Source organism: Leptodactylus fuscus, chromosome 7 (genome assembly GCF_031893055.1).
Source record: "Leptodactylus fuscus isolate aLepFus1 chromosome 7, aLepFus1.hap2, whole genome shotgun sequence".
Lineage (NCBI taxonomy): Eukaryota > Metazoa > Chordata > Amphibia > Anura > Leptodactylidae > Leptodactylus > Leptodactylus fuscus.
This window is the reverse complement of record NC_134271.1, coordinates 85,324,332-85,343,798: the sequence shown is the minus strand read 5'-3', so window position 1 is coordinate 85,343,798 and position 19,467 is coordinate 85,324,332. Positions and strand designations below refer to the sequence as shown.

Genomic DNA, 19,467 nt, shown 5'->3' with positions numbered 1-19,467 from the left:
GTCAGTGTAGATGTAACTATTGGGACTGGTCGGTAATGACAGGAAGCATCTGTGGACTCCCAGTTACAGGGGCTATGACGTTTGTTTGTTTTGGGGAGGGGGTGAGATAGGAGCTGTGTTCACGTGACTTCTCATCTTGGGCAGAAGGTGACGCTGTAGTGAGTGCATTTGTTTCCCCAATGGACTGTGATGCCCCATCTGACTATCTGCTACTATACTTTACTTGTCCTATTGAGGCGACTGGTTCGATTCACCTCGTACCTCATTTCAGTGGTCTAGAATCTGTGGCTATGAAGATATTATGGCACATACGGCAGCCTGTCTCTTTATTTCTTCCTTATTCAGCACAGGTAACATCTTAAGCCCAGTGGAGGCCATGTCTACTGCAAAGATGGATGATGAGCAGAGCCTCTACGCCTTAATGCAGGATTTCCGGACACAATTCGTTAGCCAGAGCAATGAGGAGATGTCGCCACAGGCTATAAAGGACTCCTACAAGGAATCGCTGCAGAATGTTACCGGTGAGAATGCCACCTGACTCTTGGTCCGCCGTAAGCAGTAGTGGATACATAAAAGAATAATCTTACTTTATCTCCTCCACTTTGCTGCAAACAAAATGGCTGATACATCATTATTTTCCTTTATTACAGATTCTTGGGCTAAAAAATACAGAGAAGGAGAAATGATGATTGCGAAAATCCTGGAGTTCAGAGATGGTAATGCGATGTCTCATATAGGGTACTTTCCTATGACCCTCTAATAATCTGGCAGCTACAGGGTCCTGTCCTATAAACCTGTGTACAGAAATGGTAAAATTCCTTTATTAAAGCATTGAACAGTGGAAGATTTTCAGATCATTTGGAGTTTGGGCTGTATATGCCACCCTCAGGTGGTATTTTTTTTTAATAACTCTGCCGTTCATATGCCCTCCTAATTGGATATTCTGAATTACTGGACAGTAATGGACATTTAGAAGCCAGGTTAAAGGAATTTTTCTTTGTGACTTACATCAACTCTCATGCTGACATCTTCACTAAAACCCAATACATTCATCGTTAATTCCTTAGCAATGAATATTAACAAAGTAATAATGACATGGCAATTTTTGCAAAATCTTCACCATTTGTATAAATATGGCAGCCAGAGGTTAATGAAGCAGTAAACTGATTATATAGAAAGTAGTATATTGTTAACTCCTTTAATGAATAAGTCCTGTATGATTGTCCTGTCTCTGCTTGTCCAATAACAGATCTGCTCCTGCTGTAAAAGTGGGGATTAGAGGAATCCTTGATCTCAGTGGGATAAGCAAGGGGAGATTTCCCCTTCAACTGGATTTCTTGTTGACATGATTGGGGACCCCCTTGCAGTCAGTAAATACCCCATTTTAACAAAGTTTAAAATAGATATTTCAAATAAGGATTAAAAAATACTTTATTAATAATGTAAAAAAAAAAGAAGTATACAATACATTCTATTGCTCGTGTTGCATAAAAGGTATTTTCATTGGCTCTCCGTACGGGGATTCTGTTTCCCCTTCCACTTGAAAAACATAAGCAGCGCTTTTCTCTCCACCCTTTTTGGGCGGAAACTACGCAGACCCCATTATAGTCTATGGGGTTTGCGGGTAACCGCTTTTTAAACCTGAATGCAGATGTGAACCTAGTCTAAGAAATATAGTTCAACAGGTTTAGTGTTAATGGTAATAGAGATGTTATTCTGTTTGCAACACCAAAGCTGTGTATGAATTATACAGTTATTTATATGTATCCCAAGAAGTCAAAGAAATAAAATTTCAATTAGCATTCAAGAACTCCTAAAGCCGTGTCAATGGAAAAATAAAAAAGCTGTAGCTCATGAAGTTCAGAGAGGCTAAAACCTTAACACATTATTAAGGCACAAACAAGCAGGTCACTGAGTGGTTAGTTGTTATCCAGCTCCCAAAAATTATCTGAAAATAAAACCACAACAGTGCTAAATACGCTCTGTTACTTGTGCAGCCTTTTCTTGGCTTTATTTTACTTGAGACGCCATGTATCACTGTTATTTACATGCAATGAATCCGTGAACACACTACATTTCCCATGATGTTTCAGTTGGATGCTCACCCCCCCCCCTCCTGTGAGAAGCAAACCTAGAGAGGGAGAGCAGGGAAATGCATCATGGGAAATGTAGTGTTTTGTTTTTGTTTTTTTTTTCAACAGATTCACTGCATGTAAATAACAGTGATACATGGAGTCTCAAGTAAAATAAATCCAAGAAAAGGCTGCACAAGGGAACAGGGAGTATTTAGCACTGCAATGGATGTATTTTGGAAGCTGGATAATCCTTTGAGACTTGCCATCTGCGACTTTTCTGTGGCACACCTTGATAGTTTCATCTTCACTCTGCACTGATTTTATCCTTTTGACATCTCCCTCAGATATAGAGAACCAGAACAAACGCATTGAGGAGAAGAAGGACGACATTTTGAGAGAGATTGCCAAGGTGAAGGCAAATGAGAATCTTAGTGAGGAACTGTCTGAAAACATCCAGAAACTACGGGAAGAACTGACCCGCAAGCGAGAACGTAAGACCCACCCTTTCCCTAGCTAACACGTGTTGTGTGTACCAGGGACGTGGCTGATGAGGTCTCCTCTCTTGCAGTTGCTATGGCAAACAAGAAGGCAAATAAAGATAAGCTGAAGGAGCTGCACAAGTCGGCCACGTTATTCAAGGAACGTCTTGGGCTGGAAATCCGTAAACTGCGAGGTAATCAATGGATACAGTGTAAGGGAAAGAATATGTATTGTACAATTTTAGTTCATGCAGGTACTAGGTGCTAATCTAGCATGAGTAGACACTGGCTTTTGCAACAAGAGGCTGTATGTTTCCCCTGCAGCCCTATAAATTACTACTTTTGGGTAGTGTACCTATTGGTGAGAAATCATTGATTACTAGACTTGCCTCTACAATGCACTCAAAGCCATTTTGCCCAGTTGACAGACTTTGAGAAGAATCACATCAGTGGACTGAGAAAAGCAGGTTGGTCATTTTGGAGAATTGCCTGCCATCTTGGCCCATCTGACCTGTTAGGTTACGTGAGGGCACATATACGTGGCAAACCAGCTCCAGATGGCAGACATGCCACAAGTAGAGAGGAGTGTTTGATCTGCAATAAGAAGCTTCCTTGTCCGCCATCCAAATACAGAAATTTGGTGTCACAATGCCCATTACGTGTCCTGACAGTAGCCACCATTGTCTTCAGTTTGAGGAGGTGTAATGAACAAGAAAACTGGTCTTCTATAGAATGGAACCATATTGTCTTTAGACATGAATTCATCGATCTGATGGGTTCAAGCATGGAGGCTTTGTGGTAAGCATTTCAATCCTGGCTTTTCTGTAGAGTGACACACTGTCTTAACTGCTGGTATGATGATTTGTAGAGACATTGGATACCCCTAGTAGTGATACAAGACATAGTAATTGCTCAAAGATATGTGTCGTCTCTCAAGACAGGGCTTCTATCAGGCATTATTTAGGAGTAAAATGCTCACCAACACACAGCAAGGGTTTCCCAGGAATGGCTCTGCCAGATTGCAACAATACCTTGACCTGTCCAGACACCAGGTTTATCATCAATCATTTATGGGACCACCTAAGTTTGGCAACCTGTGAGTGCGCTACAGGATGGCATACAGAACCAGTTTGCCTTAATGTCCAACTGTATCACCTCTTGAATTCAGGCTACAGGTGGCCCAATAGGGTACTAGAGCCTACTTTTAATTTGTAGAGTTTCCTCCAATAAATACTTGCTCTGATATTGTAATCACTTAGATATATCATCATTGCAATAATTCATAGAAATTTCATTCCAGCAATTCCTTGGTGATTTGGTATATATAATGGCATCGATCATTATTACTTAACATTCCTTGTGAATTTCCAGGTGTCTGCTTGTCAGTAAAATGTAAGAAGTGGCCAACTAGCATAGGTGTACAGTTTGTTACACTTGTGTTTGCTGAGCCAGTATCATTTGGGCCTGATCCCCCTTTTTTGTGGTTTCTGAGTATAAATAAATGATTCCATTCATTGATGGCAAGCAGAGCTCTTAAAAAGACGAAACATCAAGATTAGAAAGTTGCAGAATTTTGAAGTTTTAAGTAATTCTGTTGACTGCAGCTGTACCATATAAAATTGCATAAATAATAGGGAACGTAGCAGACTGACTCATGAGAGTAAGGTAGAATCTTCCATGGAAGTGTAATCTGAAACTGTTCCACATCTTTACAGGTGACAGACTGCAGTTTGTCTTCAGGTGCATTAACCCCAAAGACCTAGAGGAGCCATATTCCTGCATCATTTATTTTAATGAGGAAGGAGAATATCAGTGTAAGTCACACCACTGCTTGTTTGAATCATTTCCATGGTACAAGATAATCTTAAAGAGGTTACCTGGGCCAAATAATATTTTTGAATTAGGCTGGGGGAAATGTCCCCAATGCTCCGGTGTCGTCACAGGGTAGTCCGGTTGGTAGCCTCATGAATTTCTCGCCAGCAGTAACATTCGGAATCCCTTCCACTAAAGCCACAGATTGGCCTTTGCGGTCATGTGACTGCTGAGGCTAATCAGCAGCTTCAGGAATGGAATCAGGGACATCACAGGTGACTATCTCCTGTTTCCTTTTTGAGGCTGCTGATTGGTCTCAGCTCTCACATGGGGCAAGTACTTCCACCGGAAAGCATCAACTGAACTGCAGGACCAAACTGTGCAGAGAGGATCCAGGGAAAGGTGAGGTATGGTTTGTTTTTTTTTTTTACCTCCCCCAGCCTAATTAATAGATATTAGATTAGATAAATAATAAATATAACATTTTAGATTGAACAACCCCTTTAAGGATAATCCATCACACTAGGGGTATTTCCACTACAACAATCATATTTCATATAGAAGTATTTTGCAAAATATCACTGTCACCTATTGAAATTAGGGTAAAAAATATGCAAATCTATTCTCCAGGATGTAATTAGGAGACAGTGCCTCTTAACATCATTCATGACTCAGTTAATAAGCCTACTGACATGATGCGGGGTTTATTGCCAAACTAGTATCTCTATTCTAAAAGGAACAGATTACCAGGAATGACTTGTAAGTCTCCGTATGCCTATGTAGAAACACACTCTCCCTAATGTGTATGATTATCCCCTGACTATTGAAACTAGAAAATGAGTATGTGTCACTAGACTAAACCCAGTGAAATTCCCCCTTTACTAACCATGCTTGAGCACTGTTGCCAGTGGATATGACCTGTAGTCCATCTTCATTCAGGATGAGTGTGCTCATTTTGTTTTTGACTTCCCTAAAGCGCCTCATTAGATCTGGGCTTAAGTTGAGAAGTCCACAGTCACATGCTGCATGGTCAGGACCAGCCACTCTGGCCATTCCAAGCTGAAAGTGTAGTGGTTCAGATCTTGAGAGAGGGAATATAGACGGATGAACATGAGGACTTAGCCTAAGGCAGTTATTTTCAAAACTACAACAGGCAGTATGGAGAGAATACTTTTAAGAACTGCAGACCACTATTCTATACTAGAATCCTGTTCTCTACTGTAGACAGTCACTTGTCATGTGATGGGTCCATTGGTCTCTAATTGACATGTCACCTTCATTCTTTGCAGTAACAGGATGTGACCCTCCACTGGAGTGTATTGCAGAGTATGAGAGGAAAGTACGAGAAACCAAGAATTTCTCAGCACTGCTTGCCAATCTACGCAAATCCTTTGCTGCGTTATGTACACAAGTGAAATAACGTGTTTCCTGTATGTATCTTTATATATGTGTTATTGTAATAAATCTGTTACTGATAACCCAGGATATACAGGTGTAAGCTATATGAGGTATGGTGCTGCAAACCTGCTCATTTCATGTTTGAGTACTATATTACTTTCCTGTATTTTAGTTTGACAGTCAGCCACACAATTGTCTATGCAAGTTATGGTTCTTAAGCTGCAGTGAAACTGCAAGTCCCAGGCTGCTGAAAACAAGTCGCCATACACGGATTTGGAGAGAAGCTGCATATTGTTTTTCCAGTAAATTTATATCATTACATTTTAGTTTGAGAGCAATGTACGCCAACTTTTGGAGTTAGATATGGAGATGACATGTGCTTACACTTGCAGTAAGATCAACAACCCCCTCCAAAAAAAAACAAAACACTAGTATGTTTCTGCTTTCATTATACCTATAGGTTAAAATTGACATGATGAGTTTTACAAAAACCACAGTGTGTTGATTGCATTTATTTTTCTGCAATGTGTGGATGGGATTCTCTACATTCCCTTCACTTTGCAGGGATTGTAAAATGCCACTTTTTTCTGGGGCCCCAGCCTCAAGGGGATTTCTAGGACTTCAAGTTAATGGGGAACAAGTTGCAATCCCAAACACAGTGCAAAAAATATTTTATACAATTTTTCTCCTTTCCACCATGAAGGAGTAAGTTAACCATTTAGTATTGATTTCTAGCAGTGACTGTGTTGATTCATATCACACCGAGGAAAAAAACCCCACAAATGAATGTTTTCAATCTATTTTATTGTAACGACACTTGTGAAGAAAACTGAAAATACAAGACCAGCAATACAGAGACATTATGAAGAATAAGCAGAGGGCTTTGAGTCTCATTAAAAACACCTCATACAGCAAGGGCTGAGCTGATACAGCCAAGCCCTGACAGCTGCAAATGTTTCCTTACAGGAATCTCCCAAAACAGATAGGGGCCCTATCTCTACAAGAGAGAACACAAAGGTTTAGGGGAACAACACCCTAAAATAGGAAATGCCTTATTCAATTTTAGTATAGTTTATTAAAAAAAAAAGAAAAATAAAACTTAGCTAGATGTAGGAGACATCCATCACCCCAACACTGAACCTCCACACAGGAGTAGGAGCAAGCTGGATGTGCTGCTGGTTAGTAGCAGGCAACTTACAATGCCCGGGCCTTGGGGTGAGCAGAACAACTAAAATTAAGCACTGATTCTACAGGGGAAGCTTACTATAGACATGTACATCAGAAAGTTTGGATATGTCATACTTCTGCAGGTGGCAGGGACAAACCACTATTTCCATAAATTGGGGGGGGGGGGTTCCTAGTCCAGACCCATCAGTATATGGCATTTCCAATTTGCTTTTCTATAAACAGTGTGGTCTGCAGTATTGATCAGCAGCTGCTTCTGTCTGTATATAAAAAGGTAATTAAAACTCAACACATGATGATGGGAAGGGTTCGGGAACATCCGCCACTGTTTATAGAGCACAATTTCAACTGTCCAATTAACTGCAATAATACTGCAGGCCGTCCACACGCCGCCTCTTCCGTGAACGAAGGTCTTCAAAAAATTTCTGGATATCTTGGGTTTGGACAACCTGAGAGAAAAAGTTGTGTAATTTATGGCATGCAAGGAACAGGGATAGCTCTTGTACATGACAGTCAAAGGTGTGACCAAATAGGGGTCGTATAGAGTTACCTTTCCTTCTTCAGCAAATTTCTTTAGATAGTCTGTCAGCTCTGTCTTCAGATCATTATATTCTGGTAGAAAACAAAAATTCATACAGAAGCATTACGTACCGGCAGATTTATCAAGCTTTGTACACAAGTTTTCAAGAAAAGTCACAATTTTTGGTGGGAATATCCCTTTTTTTTTTTTTTTTTTGTAATACTGCCATTCCACTTTACTGAAAGGGGTGGGGTCACTGTTCTTACCAGGCCACTAATCATTTACACCACTTCACTGGCTATGAGCTGGCGGAGAGTTTGTAAAGGCCATCCAAGGATGTGATTAGCTAGAAATGACTTTTCCCAGTGACAGAGACCGTTTAACACATCACTGAAGATGGGTAAATAAAAATGGGAGGGTTTTTTTTTTTCAATTCACTCCTGGCTTTGATTTAAAAAAATGGTATCAACAAAACACAAGTGTCCTTTAATATGATTTCCTTCTAAGCATGGTCTAGTATTTAAAGGGTATTGTACTGCAATAGACACATGTCATATCCAGTGGAAATATAAATATCTATCAGGGTACAAGCTCTTTAAAAGGCACTGCTCACTGCAGAAGACTTTTCTAACACCTACCGCTGATAAGCTCCACTTGCTGGACCCGGTTCATGTTGCTGAGAGCAGTCATCAGGGGGTCCCTGGTCTGCTGGGCCTCCTCAGATTTTCCCTTATTCTCATAGGCCTGAACGGTGTCACATTCATCCAACAGGAACAGAACTTCTAGCTCCTTGTACATTTTCTGTAGTGAGCAGACAACATGACAAGATGTAGTTCATACTACAAAGCCATAATATGCACTCTAATTGGGCTATAATGAAGACATGGGATATTCTGCATACCATGCACTGGTCACAGCGGCAAAGTTTACTACGCCAGTTACTTGGCCAGTAAGTGGCAACATTTCCTCTGGGTGTCTGGGGTTCTTGGTATTCTTCAAGTTTGCAGGATTTAACTTCAGATTTTATTTCTGACTTAATGGAGCTGGAAACTTCACCATTTACAGATTTCTTAAAAAAAAACAAAAAAAAACAATAGTCATTAAGCAAAACTACTACTCTAATGTATAGCCATTATATCTTGAAATGTTCTGCAAGCTTGTAAAACTTTACATTTCAATTCCTCACCATTTTCAACATTCTCTTGCAAGTAAATGCGAAAATTCTTGTTTACACCCTGGAAATGTATCTTTCAAGAAAAATAAATCTTCACTAAAGACTGTGCATGCACCTTTATAAGTTGCACAATATATACGAGAGCAAACAGTCTTGCAAATTTTGTGTATTCCATTCCAGAGTAGTTTCCTGGGTTGCAGACCAAAAATAGTTATATGTTGCAGCAAATGCTCAGACCTATGCCGCTTACTGAACCTTAATATAGCGTATATATATATATATATATATATATATATATATATATATATATATATATATCTATTAGAAGGGTGTGTGTAGTGTAAATACATATACTAAAGGACCTTAGATGTAGTCATAGTAACCAGAATTTTAACTTCTATTCTTTACACTACAGCTGGCATCCAAGAAAATGCACCTGAAAAGTGGTGCAAAAAGTTATAGCAGATACCTGTTCACAACTAGTGGATGGGGTAGACACCTCCTCCTTCATATCCAGAGTCTTCACCTCCTTTTCCTCCTCATTCTTTATACAAGGACCATTCTGTGTCTTGGCGGTCTCTTCTGGACAATCTTCAACCTTAACATCTTGATCAACTTCTGCTGGGGTGATCTTGGTGACAACTGGGACTGGAGTCACAAATCCACACATTAGTTATAAAGGTTTATTAACTCTAAATAGGCCAAATGTTTTAGTTCATATTTTTATTTTTCTGACACAAAGCTCCATTACACGCATGAAGAGAATTACACAATACATTTCTGGGTGCAGCTGCTTCTACATATAGACTTGTACAAATATCAGAACCAAATAGATCCATGTGTAATGAGATCCCCCTAGTAGTGACTGAAGGTACAGGTAGCTCTTCCCTCATAGATATAGCCATATAGAATATGCAGAAATCATATGGAGTGTATTTTACTTGTACTGTCCCACTAGTGTAACTACATGACTGGATGGACTGTTTCTTACCTCCGATCTTGTTGCTGTAAGCCCAGAGGAAGGAGCAGTGCTCCATGCAGCCCTGACACACCATCTCCTGGAACTCCAAGTGTTCAGGTGGAGCTGTACCCAAGTGCTGAAATACAAATGCAGAGTTACAACCCATTTACTTCCAAGCATATTCCAGTTGGTTGCCTGCTTACCCAACCAGAATACCATAGGGTGTTCTCTCTTCCACCACCTTCCCCAGTCAGTTGCTTAAAGCAATGTTTCTACATTAAAATCAATAGGGCACATTTGCTAATACTACAAGTTTTAGACAGACTTAAAACTGTGCCAGATTGATCAAAGTTTTTAGTAAGTGTGTAATTTTGTTTGATAAATCTGGTGTATGTTTAGACTGTCTAGTCTAACTTACATCACTTACTAGTTGGCTTATAGTAATACAAAAAATATACATCACTGGATATGTGAGTGCACTAGGGGGAAAAAAAATGCTGGCCAAAATTTTAGCGCTTCTTATGGTATTGCAACTTAGGTCACTTCCACTTTTTGATAAGCCACACGTAAACACTTGACAAATGTGGTGCAAGGCATGATAGACAGCTTTCTGGTGAAATGACACCACGCTGGTGCTTTTTGCTTAATAAAACTTCCAATGAGTTCAAACTACCACATACTCACCCTCCCATGAAACCAATCCTCACACACGATACACTGGATCATCTCATCCGGAATCTACAGAAGAGAAGTAATAATTTATTATGCTAAGTATAGTTATCATTTATTATAATAAAACATCCTTGTCTGTGACTGTCAGAGCATGCTCGGAGTTGTAGTTTTAATACAGCTGGATGTCCACAGGTCAGGAGCCAATATTACAAAGGTAAGGAGACAACATTTGAGTTTTTTGATGCAGTTTTACCAACCAAAACCAGTAGTGCATCCTAAAGGTTGAGAAGGTACAAACAAGTGACATCTGGGTCCCCATTCGACACCTCTTATTAGCCATATAGAATTATTTATTAGTGTTGGCTTTAACTCTGCCCCATTAGGACACAATTAGGATCAACAACTCCAGTACAATTGCATTATCCCCTGAAGTCTGCAAGGTCTTCTCATTAGAAGTCCCAAAGCATTGCAACCATGTTTGCTCCAACTGGCTGCTGTACAAACTTAGCAAGACGTCAATACAAGAGATGATTTCCATTACATTAAAGGAGAGAGAGATGATAACCTACTAAAATTCAATGCACCATGTTATTCTACAGAATTTTGTAAGTTTCCCCTTGTAATATGAGCTTCTCCTTAATAACTTGAAGAGATGGGGTCCTTTCAGCTGCTCACCTCATCATCAGGGTCAGGGTACGGTCTCTTACAGGTACAGTACAAGCCAAAGAAATTCTCGTTGTATTTATTTTCTGCATTCACATTCTCCTTCTCCTAGAAGGTAAAACAAGTAATCAGAATTCAAATAAATAATTTTATTTTTTTTTTATAAAAAGAAGTATACTTGTGTTTCAGTGAGCCTATGCCTTACCTCGGGTACATATGCAGTGAAGCCAAGGTGTACTTCCCAGGCTTCAGTTAATTGCTACACAGATGCTGAGTGCATCAGAGAAAAGCCTACTGAGACTTATCTCTAGGTAAATAGAAAGGGTTTGCTTTATTAGTGTTTGTTTTTTTTGGGTTTTTTTTTTTTAATATGACAGGGTTGGAAATAGGCTATTGAGGATACTAATCCACAAGTCCATAAGGACCTGATGGATGTTTAGTGCCCAAAATAGTCCTGAAAGGTTTCTTTAAAGTGACACTGCTTAATTCAGAAATTCCCCAAGTCCAAACAATGACGTATTGAAGGAGCATTCTTATATATCAAGGCATTAACCACACATACATACATACATACATACATACCGGGAACAGTTTACACTCCATCTGCTTAAACTTGCTGTTACCACAATCGCAGCGGAAGTTTCTATTAAGATAAAAAGTGAGTTATATACAATGTACCTGATGTATTATAAGTATATACTGGAAATACTGTATATTACATGTCAATATATTATACATTACATAAAGTGGAGTGTTTTTTATTATGTAATGGAGTATTGTATTGTGTATTATCACCTAGGAGTATTGTGTATAATATGCTGATGCAAAATATATCTATATCTATATATATATATATATATATATATATATATATATAGATATATAGATATATAGATATATAGATATAGTAGTGTACTATATTTTGTGCCATGGTATCTATTCTCTTTGTGTGAGTTGACTATTCCTTTGTAATGTATCTTTTTGTCTATACTGGAACGCTACAATTTCTATGTGCTGCGGAATATGTTGCCGCTATATAAATAAAATGTATTATTATTATTCTATACTAAATGCTAGCGCACTGATTCCCAAACTGTGAGTTGCATAAAAATTGCCAGGGGTTTGCAAGCTATCAGCGTTATTTATGTTGTGCAGGACTGTGCTACAGTCCTGATATGGCTGCTGATAAAGATCATCTGCCATATCTGTAGCACAGCACTACAGTCTTCAGCAGTGGTTTCAGGGGAGGTGAGTAATAATAATAAACTCAACTATCCTGTGCTTGGGTCTCATCCGTGACCCCCAGGGCTGTGCCATCACAAGAGGCCTTAAGAGGACACATGGTGATCACAAGGCACCACCAAGTTTCTCAGGAGAGGTGAGGCAAGTTGAGTAAGAGTGTTTGTTATTTTCCTTCACTTTCCCTGGGCCTTCACTTATTATACTCCGGGGTTTCAGAAGACTCTAGAGAACAATAATTCACCAAAATGAACCCAGGAAGGGACTGAACATGACGAATATTAGGCAAAACGAATCTCATGGGGTTCACCCATCTCTACTAATGAAGCGTTCTGGCCACTGGAGCAGTACACTCTGGAGGGGGGGGGGGCACTGTATGATGGCAGAATAGCAAAAAAAAGTAGAACACAGTGCTATAAGGCCAAATAAGAGGAAAGTTACAGCAGAATCAGAGGCAAAGTACAGGTAGGGACATTTATTTTTTTCATATGTGGCCAAGTACCATAGAGGGGCGCCCCCAGCAAAATTCTCATCCAATAGAGGTTCCAATCTTCAGGAAGTTTGGGAACCACTGTGCTAGTGTATTGTAGATTATATACTGTGGATGTTGTATATTATGTGCCAGTATTTTATATACTGGTGTATTGTAGATTACTTGCCATTATGTGTAGTATAAATTATCTGCTGGTCTATTATAGATAGTAGGAGGATATTGTACAATGTATCATGAGGTACAATGAATTACACATTATATACTGGTTTATTGCATATTATATGACAGTGTATTATATTTGTGTATATTGAATTACTGATACAAACCTCTTGGTATAAAGCTCAAACAAGTGGTGGCCCTCATGACACTTGTAGGTACATGCCAAGCAAATCCCTGCTGGCTCCTCGTTCTTAGGGGTACACGTGTTACACGCATACAATGCCTGTCTTCTCACGTAACCCTGCAATCAATATAGACACTACAGTCAGTTACAGCTCACACCAGCTGATCCCAAATATAACAAGTTGCTATAAGGGCATTGGGTGTCTCCTGTGTAACAAGGTAGTCACCATCTGGGGTTGAGATGTCATCACTATAACAGGGGATCACATCAGCATGAAAAGTTTCAATTCCTTCTCTTGAACAGACAATACCACAGACTCCAACAATGTTTTGGAATGCTTTTTTTTGGGTCGGCAGGCATTGTATTGCTAGAAAAGCAACAGTATTCCATTGCCCTGGAATGCTCACATTGTGCTATTACAAGTACCGCCTGTAGGATCCAAACACTACATCATTTTTTTCTTGGAACAAAACATTTAAAGAGGCATTAGTCGAGTCTATGGTGCGGTCTGTACTAGAGAAGGAATATAAAATGGGTCTGAAGAGATACGGGAGGGGATCAGTGCTGTCACATTACTTAGGAATGAGAGGTTTAAGTCTTACAGGGACCACTGTCAGAAGGGATATACTAGAATTCAGTAGACCATGCTTGGCTTGTTGAGAATTCAGTGAAAATAATATGCCAATAAAACCTCCTTATTGGAAAAGGGAAACTTGCTCTAGCGCCACCTTTTGAAAGGCTGTCCCTTATAGATCAATACCTGTTTTTCCTGAAACCTAGGGAATAAAGCCAAACCAGACTGGCATTGAGCTGTCTGCTAGAACAAGATCCCCTTTCCCACCGAGGAGTGCTTACTTGCATATTCCTTTCCCATGGGACACTGACTATAAAATGAGTTATCACCAACACTTTGATGGGGGGAGGTCAGGAAATTAGGGTTAGGAGTCTCCCTAATACCTCTGGGTAGGAGCACTTCTCAGCGTCACTCCCGCCCAGCACAGCGCAGGCCTCATCCTCCAGGGCGTCGTCCTCTTCCAGGACATCCAGCAGAGATAGCACCGGCTCCTCCCCGGCGGCCTCCTCCGCGCTGCGCTTCTCACCCTGCCCGTTTGCCGCCATCAGCAACACTAGAAAGACGCGGAAAAGAAACTTCCGGTGCCGGCGGGCGGATGTCAACACAAGAAAGGACCGACTTCCGGAGCTGGATGGCGGAAGCTATCATCACCGCCTCCTCCTATTGTACAGTAATAGCTTGTCGTCATAGTAACCAGATGGAGCAATAACTTAGACATTACTAATAGATACTTGATTTGCCGATTTCAGAGAGTCTATGACAACAAGCTTCCTTCAACATGGCATCTTGATGTTGTCGCTGGAAAGTGACGTGATATGTAAGCGACTGCAGAAGGAAGCATGGAACTGAGTGCAGAACTGATAGGAAGGGACGGATCTTGCCGCCCGTTCCGGGTAACCTGTGAAGGGACGTTACGTGGAATACTAGGAGGTCTTGAGCGGCTACAAGGAGAAGTATCCACGGAGATGACCCAACTGGTGGAGCGGGAGAAAGGCGCAGGAGCCGCCCAGAGCCCAGGTCTGTCCTCCTCACTTATATACAAATAGAAATTGGTGATCTGTAACCTCCATGGTCACAGACTACAAATAATCCCTGCATCTAATATGGTCCTGCAGTCCTAGTCCCTGTAACCCCTAGAGCAGCTTCTGTAATGGACTGGTTACAAGATGGTGCTCCCTTGTCTGGTTTGGAGCCAATAGGTGGCGCCGTAGGTAGATACCACCTTCTGTGCTCACGTCAAACCAGGTGGGATAGGGTTGCATTTAGGGGCGCCATATTTAGTTACCACTTGGTACATGCTCCTACCAAGAATGCTATGGCAGGCTGAGCATACCAGACCGCACAGCTAATGCCCTAAGCTGAGGCAATGTCATTTTCTGGCGCTGCAGGACAAACCTTCGTTTACCCCCTCCATTCCTGCGACTACTCTTGTCCTTTCTCCGCAGCATCCATTCAGCAAGAGTGGACTACTCTTTAGTCCGTAAAAATGGAGACACACAGCTCTACATGAGAACCGTATACCCCACACAGTACAACATTTTCAGTCAAATCTGTTTGCAAAGTTGCTTAATTTTAGATAAATTTGAACACAAAAAAACCTCATACTCTAGATATATGCTATATATTTCAAACCTTTGTATAACAAAACCTAGAAATACTTTCAGCCTGTGACTTCTTCCATTAAAATCCATTAGGATGTCCCCGTATACCTGGGCCTACGCTATGACGTTTGTTTCTATTCACTTAAAGAAAGCCGAGGCAGCAAGGATCGAACTATGCAGATTATGGTTTCTATGGGTAACAAGGCCAGTTCTCTCCTAAGGGCTACTAGAAAGTTGCAGAACGATTAAAGGGGTTCTCCAGGATCTGGAGCAACCCATAGAGTGGCCAGGGTTGGTGTAAAAGATAGATATATAATTTTCTTGTATAAAAAAACAACACAAAAGGCATACATACCTGTCCCTTTACTATTGTGTGCCAGTCATCAGTCATGTGAGAGGAACCGGTGACATCATTTAGACACATCACTGGCTCCTTTCCAACCACTACCGAGGCCTCTGATTGGTTTTCGCAGTCACATGAACCTCATGGGTTTTAGCACTGTGAGTCTCAGTACTCAATGGAAAGCAGGCTAAGAGTATGTGAGGTTAGGTTCACATCTGCGTTCAGGTTTCCATTCGGAGGGGGGAGTCCAATTGGGGACTCCCTGAACAGAAACTTAATCCACTTAAAAAAGCGATTACCCGTGGACCCCTTGACTATAATGGAGTCCATGTGGTTTCCGCTTGTTTTCCGTCCGAGAAGAGCGAAAAATGTGGAGAGGGGGACGGAATCCCTGAACGTAGTTCAAGCAATGGTGTGAACCCAGCCTTAGTATGCTTTTTTTTTAGTTTGTTTTGTTTTACTCCAATCTCCTGGACAGCCACTTTTAAGTATTATCAATATATAGAATGGGTGACACTGGATGGTCACAACCCTTTACATTTACAGTTGATACTTATCTCTAGTTTATTTACCTTTTTCAAGACAACGAAGACGACGACGATGATGATGACGACGACGACAACGACAACCCAAAGAATGGAACTTTGTCCAGCAGTCCACCTGCAAAGCGTACAAAGACTCTGTAGAACTAGTTCTCTTTGCTGCAGTGAACATTCGTCTTCTATGGTATGTGGACTCTGTTGGGGGTCACTGCTCTGTTTACAACCAGAGACGACTGTGATGAAGACGCCAAAAAAAAACCTGAACTTGTGACAATGTTTACTTTTTGAGGAATCTGATATCAGTTGTTTCTTTAATGGGATCAGCTGTAATGGTGTATCTGACAGAGCACAATTCTGGAACTTTGATATCTGCAACGCTGAAACATTTTATGGCAGCAGATACTTTCCTTGTAGAATTTATATAGGAGGTGACATAAATAAAAGGTGCTGCTATATATATTGCTGATTGAGACGGGATATCATGTGATCAATACAGTGACATGCGACACTGAAAAGACCCACACGTGAGGACTAAGGGTATGTTCACACGGCAGAAAATGGATTCCGCGTGTGAACATTCCGTTGTGGCAAGCCACGTGGTATGCCTCAGCAGTGCATCGGCATCCCATCTCAGAATTCCGCTCCAGATTAGGCCCCCGAATGAATGGGCCTTATCGGAAGGGAGTCTTGTGCTGTAGAGGGCGTGGCTGAGTCACCCGCGGAATCTGTGGGAAGAAGGAGCACGTCACTTCTTTTTTCGGCTACTAGCTAGCGGCTCCCATCGAAGCCTTTTTGGCAGCGGATTTTGAGACTGATTCCGTGTCAAAATCCACTGTCAAAAAACTCTGTGTGAACGAGCCCAAAGAGGGGCCACTACAATTGGATCGGTACTTGTTTGACTTTATCAACATGTCTTTATAGTATTGCAGCTCGTTGCCACTTGTATATTTAGGACTGAGCTTCAATATTATATACACCCTGTAGACAAGCATGCTGTACTTTCTGGAAAGTTAGCGAAAGGAAGGAGCAAACCCTCAAAACTGCACTTCTTTGCTAGTATATACACGTGCTAGCTAACACATGTGGCAGAGCTTCCTTCCTTTTGTAATGGCCAGTGATGGTTTGATTTTGAAGTTAATACCTCAGATTTACAAAATTGTGTTGTCATTATTCAACTTGGGTGGGCAGAGCTGTGGCCCTATGCAGCAGCCAGAATGTGTGAGTGCGCCCTTGCTGTATTAGCAGGAGAGAAGTAAAATTTCCTTATCTCTGATGGCTGACTTCCAAGGGGTATGTAGAATTATTTTGCGATGTCCTCAATGTGGCAGGACTGGAGTCAGAAAAAAAGTGAGAGACTGAGGGCTTCAAAATAAAATGCTGAATTATACAATTATTGATATTGTATAATGAATTAGATGCATGGATTGTTACATATTTACCTTCAATGGAATCCATTTGCTAGATTTTTACATGTAGTTGGATTTTGGAAAAATAGGAGTGAGAGTTGTGGGTTTGACCAACAGACTTTACAGCCCCATTGCTTTGGAAAGATGTGCTATTTTGTTCTCTCACAGGTATACACAAGTGTGGTTATGAAGGTGACATATAAGATACTTGTAATATTGCTAAAATATGATGCGTCTAATAACAGTCCACAGTTTTGACCACCGGATAGAACAAAGATTTTTATTCTGCAGAGTGTACACATTACACTAAGACATAGTCTCTGCTTAAACAAGACATGAAATATTCCAAACATATCATTTCTTCATTACACCTATATGACTGCTGTCATACAGCAGTGTCCATTTGCTTTATGTGCCAGGAAAGTTCACATAGGCCCCAATTCACCTGATAGATGCTAAAAGATTAGATTTTTTTCTTCATAAGTCTCCATCCCTCGGGAAGAAAAAAAAAATGGAAACAACAGAAGCTATTAGATGACATGCTCATATACATCAGGAACTTTGGTTTATAAACCTGCAGCCTATCAATTCACTGGTGAGTGAGGGTGACATTAGGGGAATTGAAGTCTGTCTATTCACTAGTGAGCAGCGGTCAGCACTCCAGCTGTTGCAAAACTACAACTCCCAGCATGCAGACTTGATCTGCTGTTCTTGGCACCTCCATGGAAGTGAATGGAGCATGTTGGGAGTTGTAGTTTCACAACAGCTGGAGTGCCGAAGGTTACTGACCCCTGCACTAGAGAATAGCAGTGACATCACTTACAATGTAATCTATACAGTCACAAGAAAGCAGCAGTGACAACACATAATGGAGCCTAGAGCAGTGGTGACACAAACTTCCAGGTCAGATTTGATAAATATGACTTTTCCTTCGGGTATGTTTACACAGCGCAATTTAAAGTGGATGCCACCTCAGAATTCCACCTGAAACCAATCTCCATTCATCTTAAAGGGAATCAGCCACAGATTTTTTTTTTCCTCCATCTGAATTTTTCAGCTTGCAACAAGAAATGAGCATCATGCTGTATGTTGGATTATGCCTGGTAACTCCCATTAAAGTAAATGGGAAGTAAAAAAAATAATGTGTTATTTTTTAATGTAGATTGTGAGCAGCATATAGGGATCACAATGTACATTTTTTTCCTATCAGTATATCTTTGTAGAATGGGAGGAAATCCAAGCAAACACAGGGAGAACATACATACTTCTTGCAGATGTTGTTCCTGGCGGGTTTCAAACCCAGGTCTCCAATGCTGCAAAGCTACAGTGCTAACCACTGAGACACTGTGTTGCCCCGGGAAGAAGAAAATATGTGCATGTCTGATGTGGAATTTGGTTAAGCAGATACATTCAGCTTCAAATTCCTGAAGCCAATTTTTTCAGCTAGCAAAATGTGAACATATCCCTACCATCATTGAGGGCACAGGTCCTCCTCTTCTGGAGACATATCATGTAAGCATATTACTGCTGTTCCAGCAAACACTGGATCATGAAGAGCTATCACTTAAGCCCTACTGTGGTTGTCAATGCAATGGGTGAAGATGATGGTTGTAATCTTATTAACAGATAACTAAATAACTGTATCCTTATTCTCCTGACCATTAAGGGCTCGTTCACATCTGCGACCCGGCCTCCGTTCTGCAGGTTACAGTTTCCTGCCCAAAACTTCATTTGAATGGGTTTGAAAAGGTTCGCAGCGGAGATCCCAAAACACTCACCGGCGCTCACGGTCTGACAGGTTTCAGTCTTCTGTCTGCAGAAGACTGAAACCTGACAGACGGCGACCGTATGCTGGTATGAACCTAGCGTAAGCCAATGAGTGAGATTCTTACTCTTCAAAAGGAAATGTGTTGCCAGAAAATGTCTAATTTTTAAACCATGTTTTTATCGTAAACAGAATTAAGAATTTTTGCTTAAATCCTGCATT

General features: G+C 40.8%; 3 protein-coding genes across 3 annotated transcripts; 2 read left to right on the top strand and 1 right to left on the bottom strand.

Annotated features, from left to right (window-relative positions):
* The first annotated feature begins 353 nt into the window (after window positions 1–353).
* On the top strand, window positions 354–5,786 carry SPC25 (SPC25 component of NDC80 kinetochore complex). Its single transcript, XM_075282455.1, has 6 exons — window positions 354–521; window positions 651–716; window positions 2,420–2,566; window positions 2,644–2,748; window positions 4,270–4,368; window positions 5,656–5,786. Exons 1-6 carry the CDS (start codon window positions 377–379, stop codon window positions 5,784–5,786), a joined length of 693 nt encoding a protein of 230 aa, XP_075138556.1. The 5' UTR covers window positions 354–376.
* Window positions 5,787–6,835: 1,049 nt separating this feature from the next.
* UBR7 (ubiquitin protein ligase E3 component n-recognin 7) lies at window positions 6,836–14,171 on the bottom strand. The gene is made up of 11 exons (XM_075282447.1): window positions 13,972–14,171; window positions 12,998–13,131; window positions 11,522–11,582; window positions 10,952–11,047; window positions 10,289–10,342; window positions 9,635–9,740; window positions 9,113–9,291; window positions 8,371–8,538; window positions 8,108–8,270; window positions 7,500–7,561; window positions 6,836–7,398 (listed from the first exon to the last, which is right to left on the bottom strand). Exons 1-11 carry the CDS (start codon window positions 14,131–14,133, stop codon window positions 7,306–7,308), a joined length of 1,278 nt encoding a protein of 425 aa, XP_075138548.1. The 5' UTR covers window positions 14,134–14,171; the 3' UTR covers window positions 6,836–7,305.
* A 191-nt stretch (window positions 14,172–14,362) lies between these two features.
* GON7 (GON7 subunit of KEOPS complex) lies at window positions 14,363–16,694 on the top strand. The gene is made up of 2 exons (XM_075280675.1): window positions 14,363–14,605; window positions 16,115–16,694. The coding sequence occupies exons 1-2, from the start codon at window positions 14,428–14,430 to the stop codon at window positions 16,216–16,218; spliced, it is 282 nt and encodes a 93-aa protein (XP_075136776.1). The 5' UTR covers window positions 14,363–14,427; the 3' UTR covers window positions 16,219–16,694.
* Window positions 16,695–19,467: the final 2,773 nt, after the last annotated feature.

Coding starts and splice junctions, on each gene's coding strand:
- SPC25 (XM_075282455.1), top strand. CDS start 377: ATGTCTACTGCAAAGATGGATGATGAGCAGAGCCTCTACGCCTTAATG. Junction 2,567..2,643: donor ACTGACCCGCAAGCGAGAAC/GTAAGACCCACC, acceptor CCTCTCTTGCAG/TTGCTATGGCAAACAAGAAG. Junction 2,749..4,269: donor GGAAATCCGTAAACTGCGAG/GTAATCAATGGA, acceptor ACATCTTTACAG/GTGACAGACTGCAGTTTGTC.
- UBR7 (XM_075282447.1), bottom strand. CDS start 14,133: ATGGCGGCAAACGGGCAGGGTGAGAAGCGCAGCGCGGAGGAGGCCGCC. Junction 11,583..12,997: donor TTTGAGCTTTATACCAAGAG/GTTTGTATCAGT, acceptor TTATCTTAATAG/AAACTTCCGCTGCGATTGTG. Junction 9,741..10,288: donor AGGATTGGTTTCATGGGAGG/GTGAGTATGTGG, acceptor TTTGTATTTCAG/CACTTGGGTACAGCTCCACC.
- GON7 (XM_075280675.1), top strand. CDS start 14,428: ATGGAACTGAGTGCAGAACTGATAGGAAGGGACGGATCTTGCCGCCCG. Junction 14,606..16,114: donor AGGAGCCGCCCAGAGCCCAG/GTCTGTCCTCCT, acceptor ACCTTTTTCAAG/ACAACGAAGACGACGACGAT.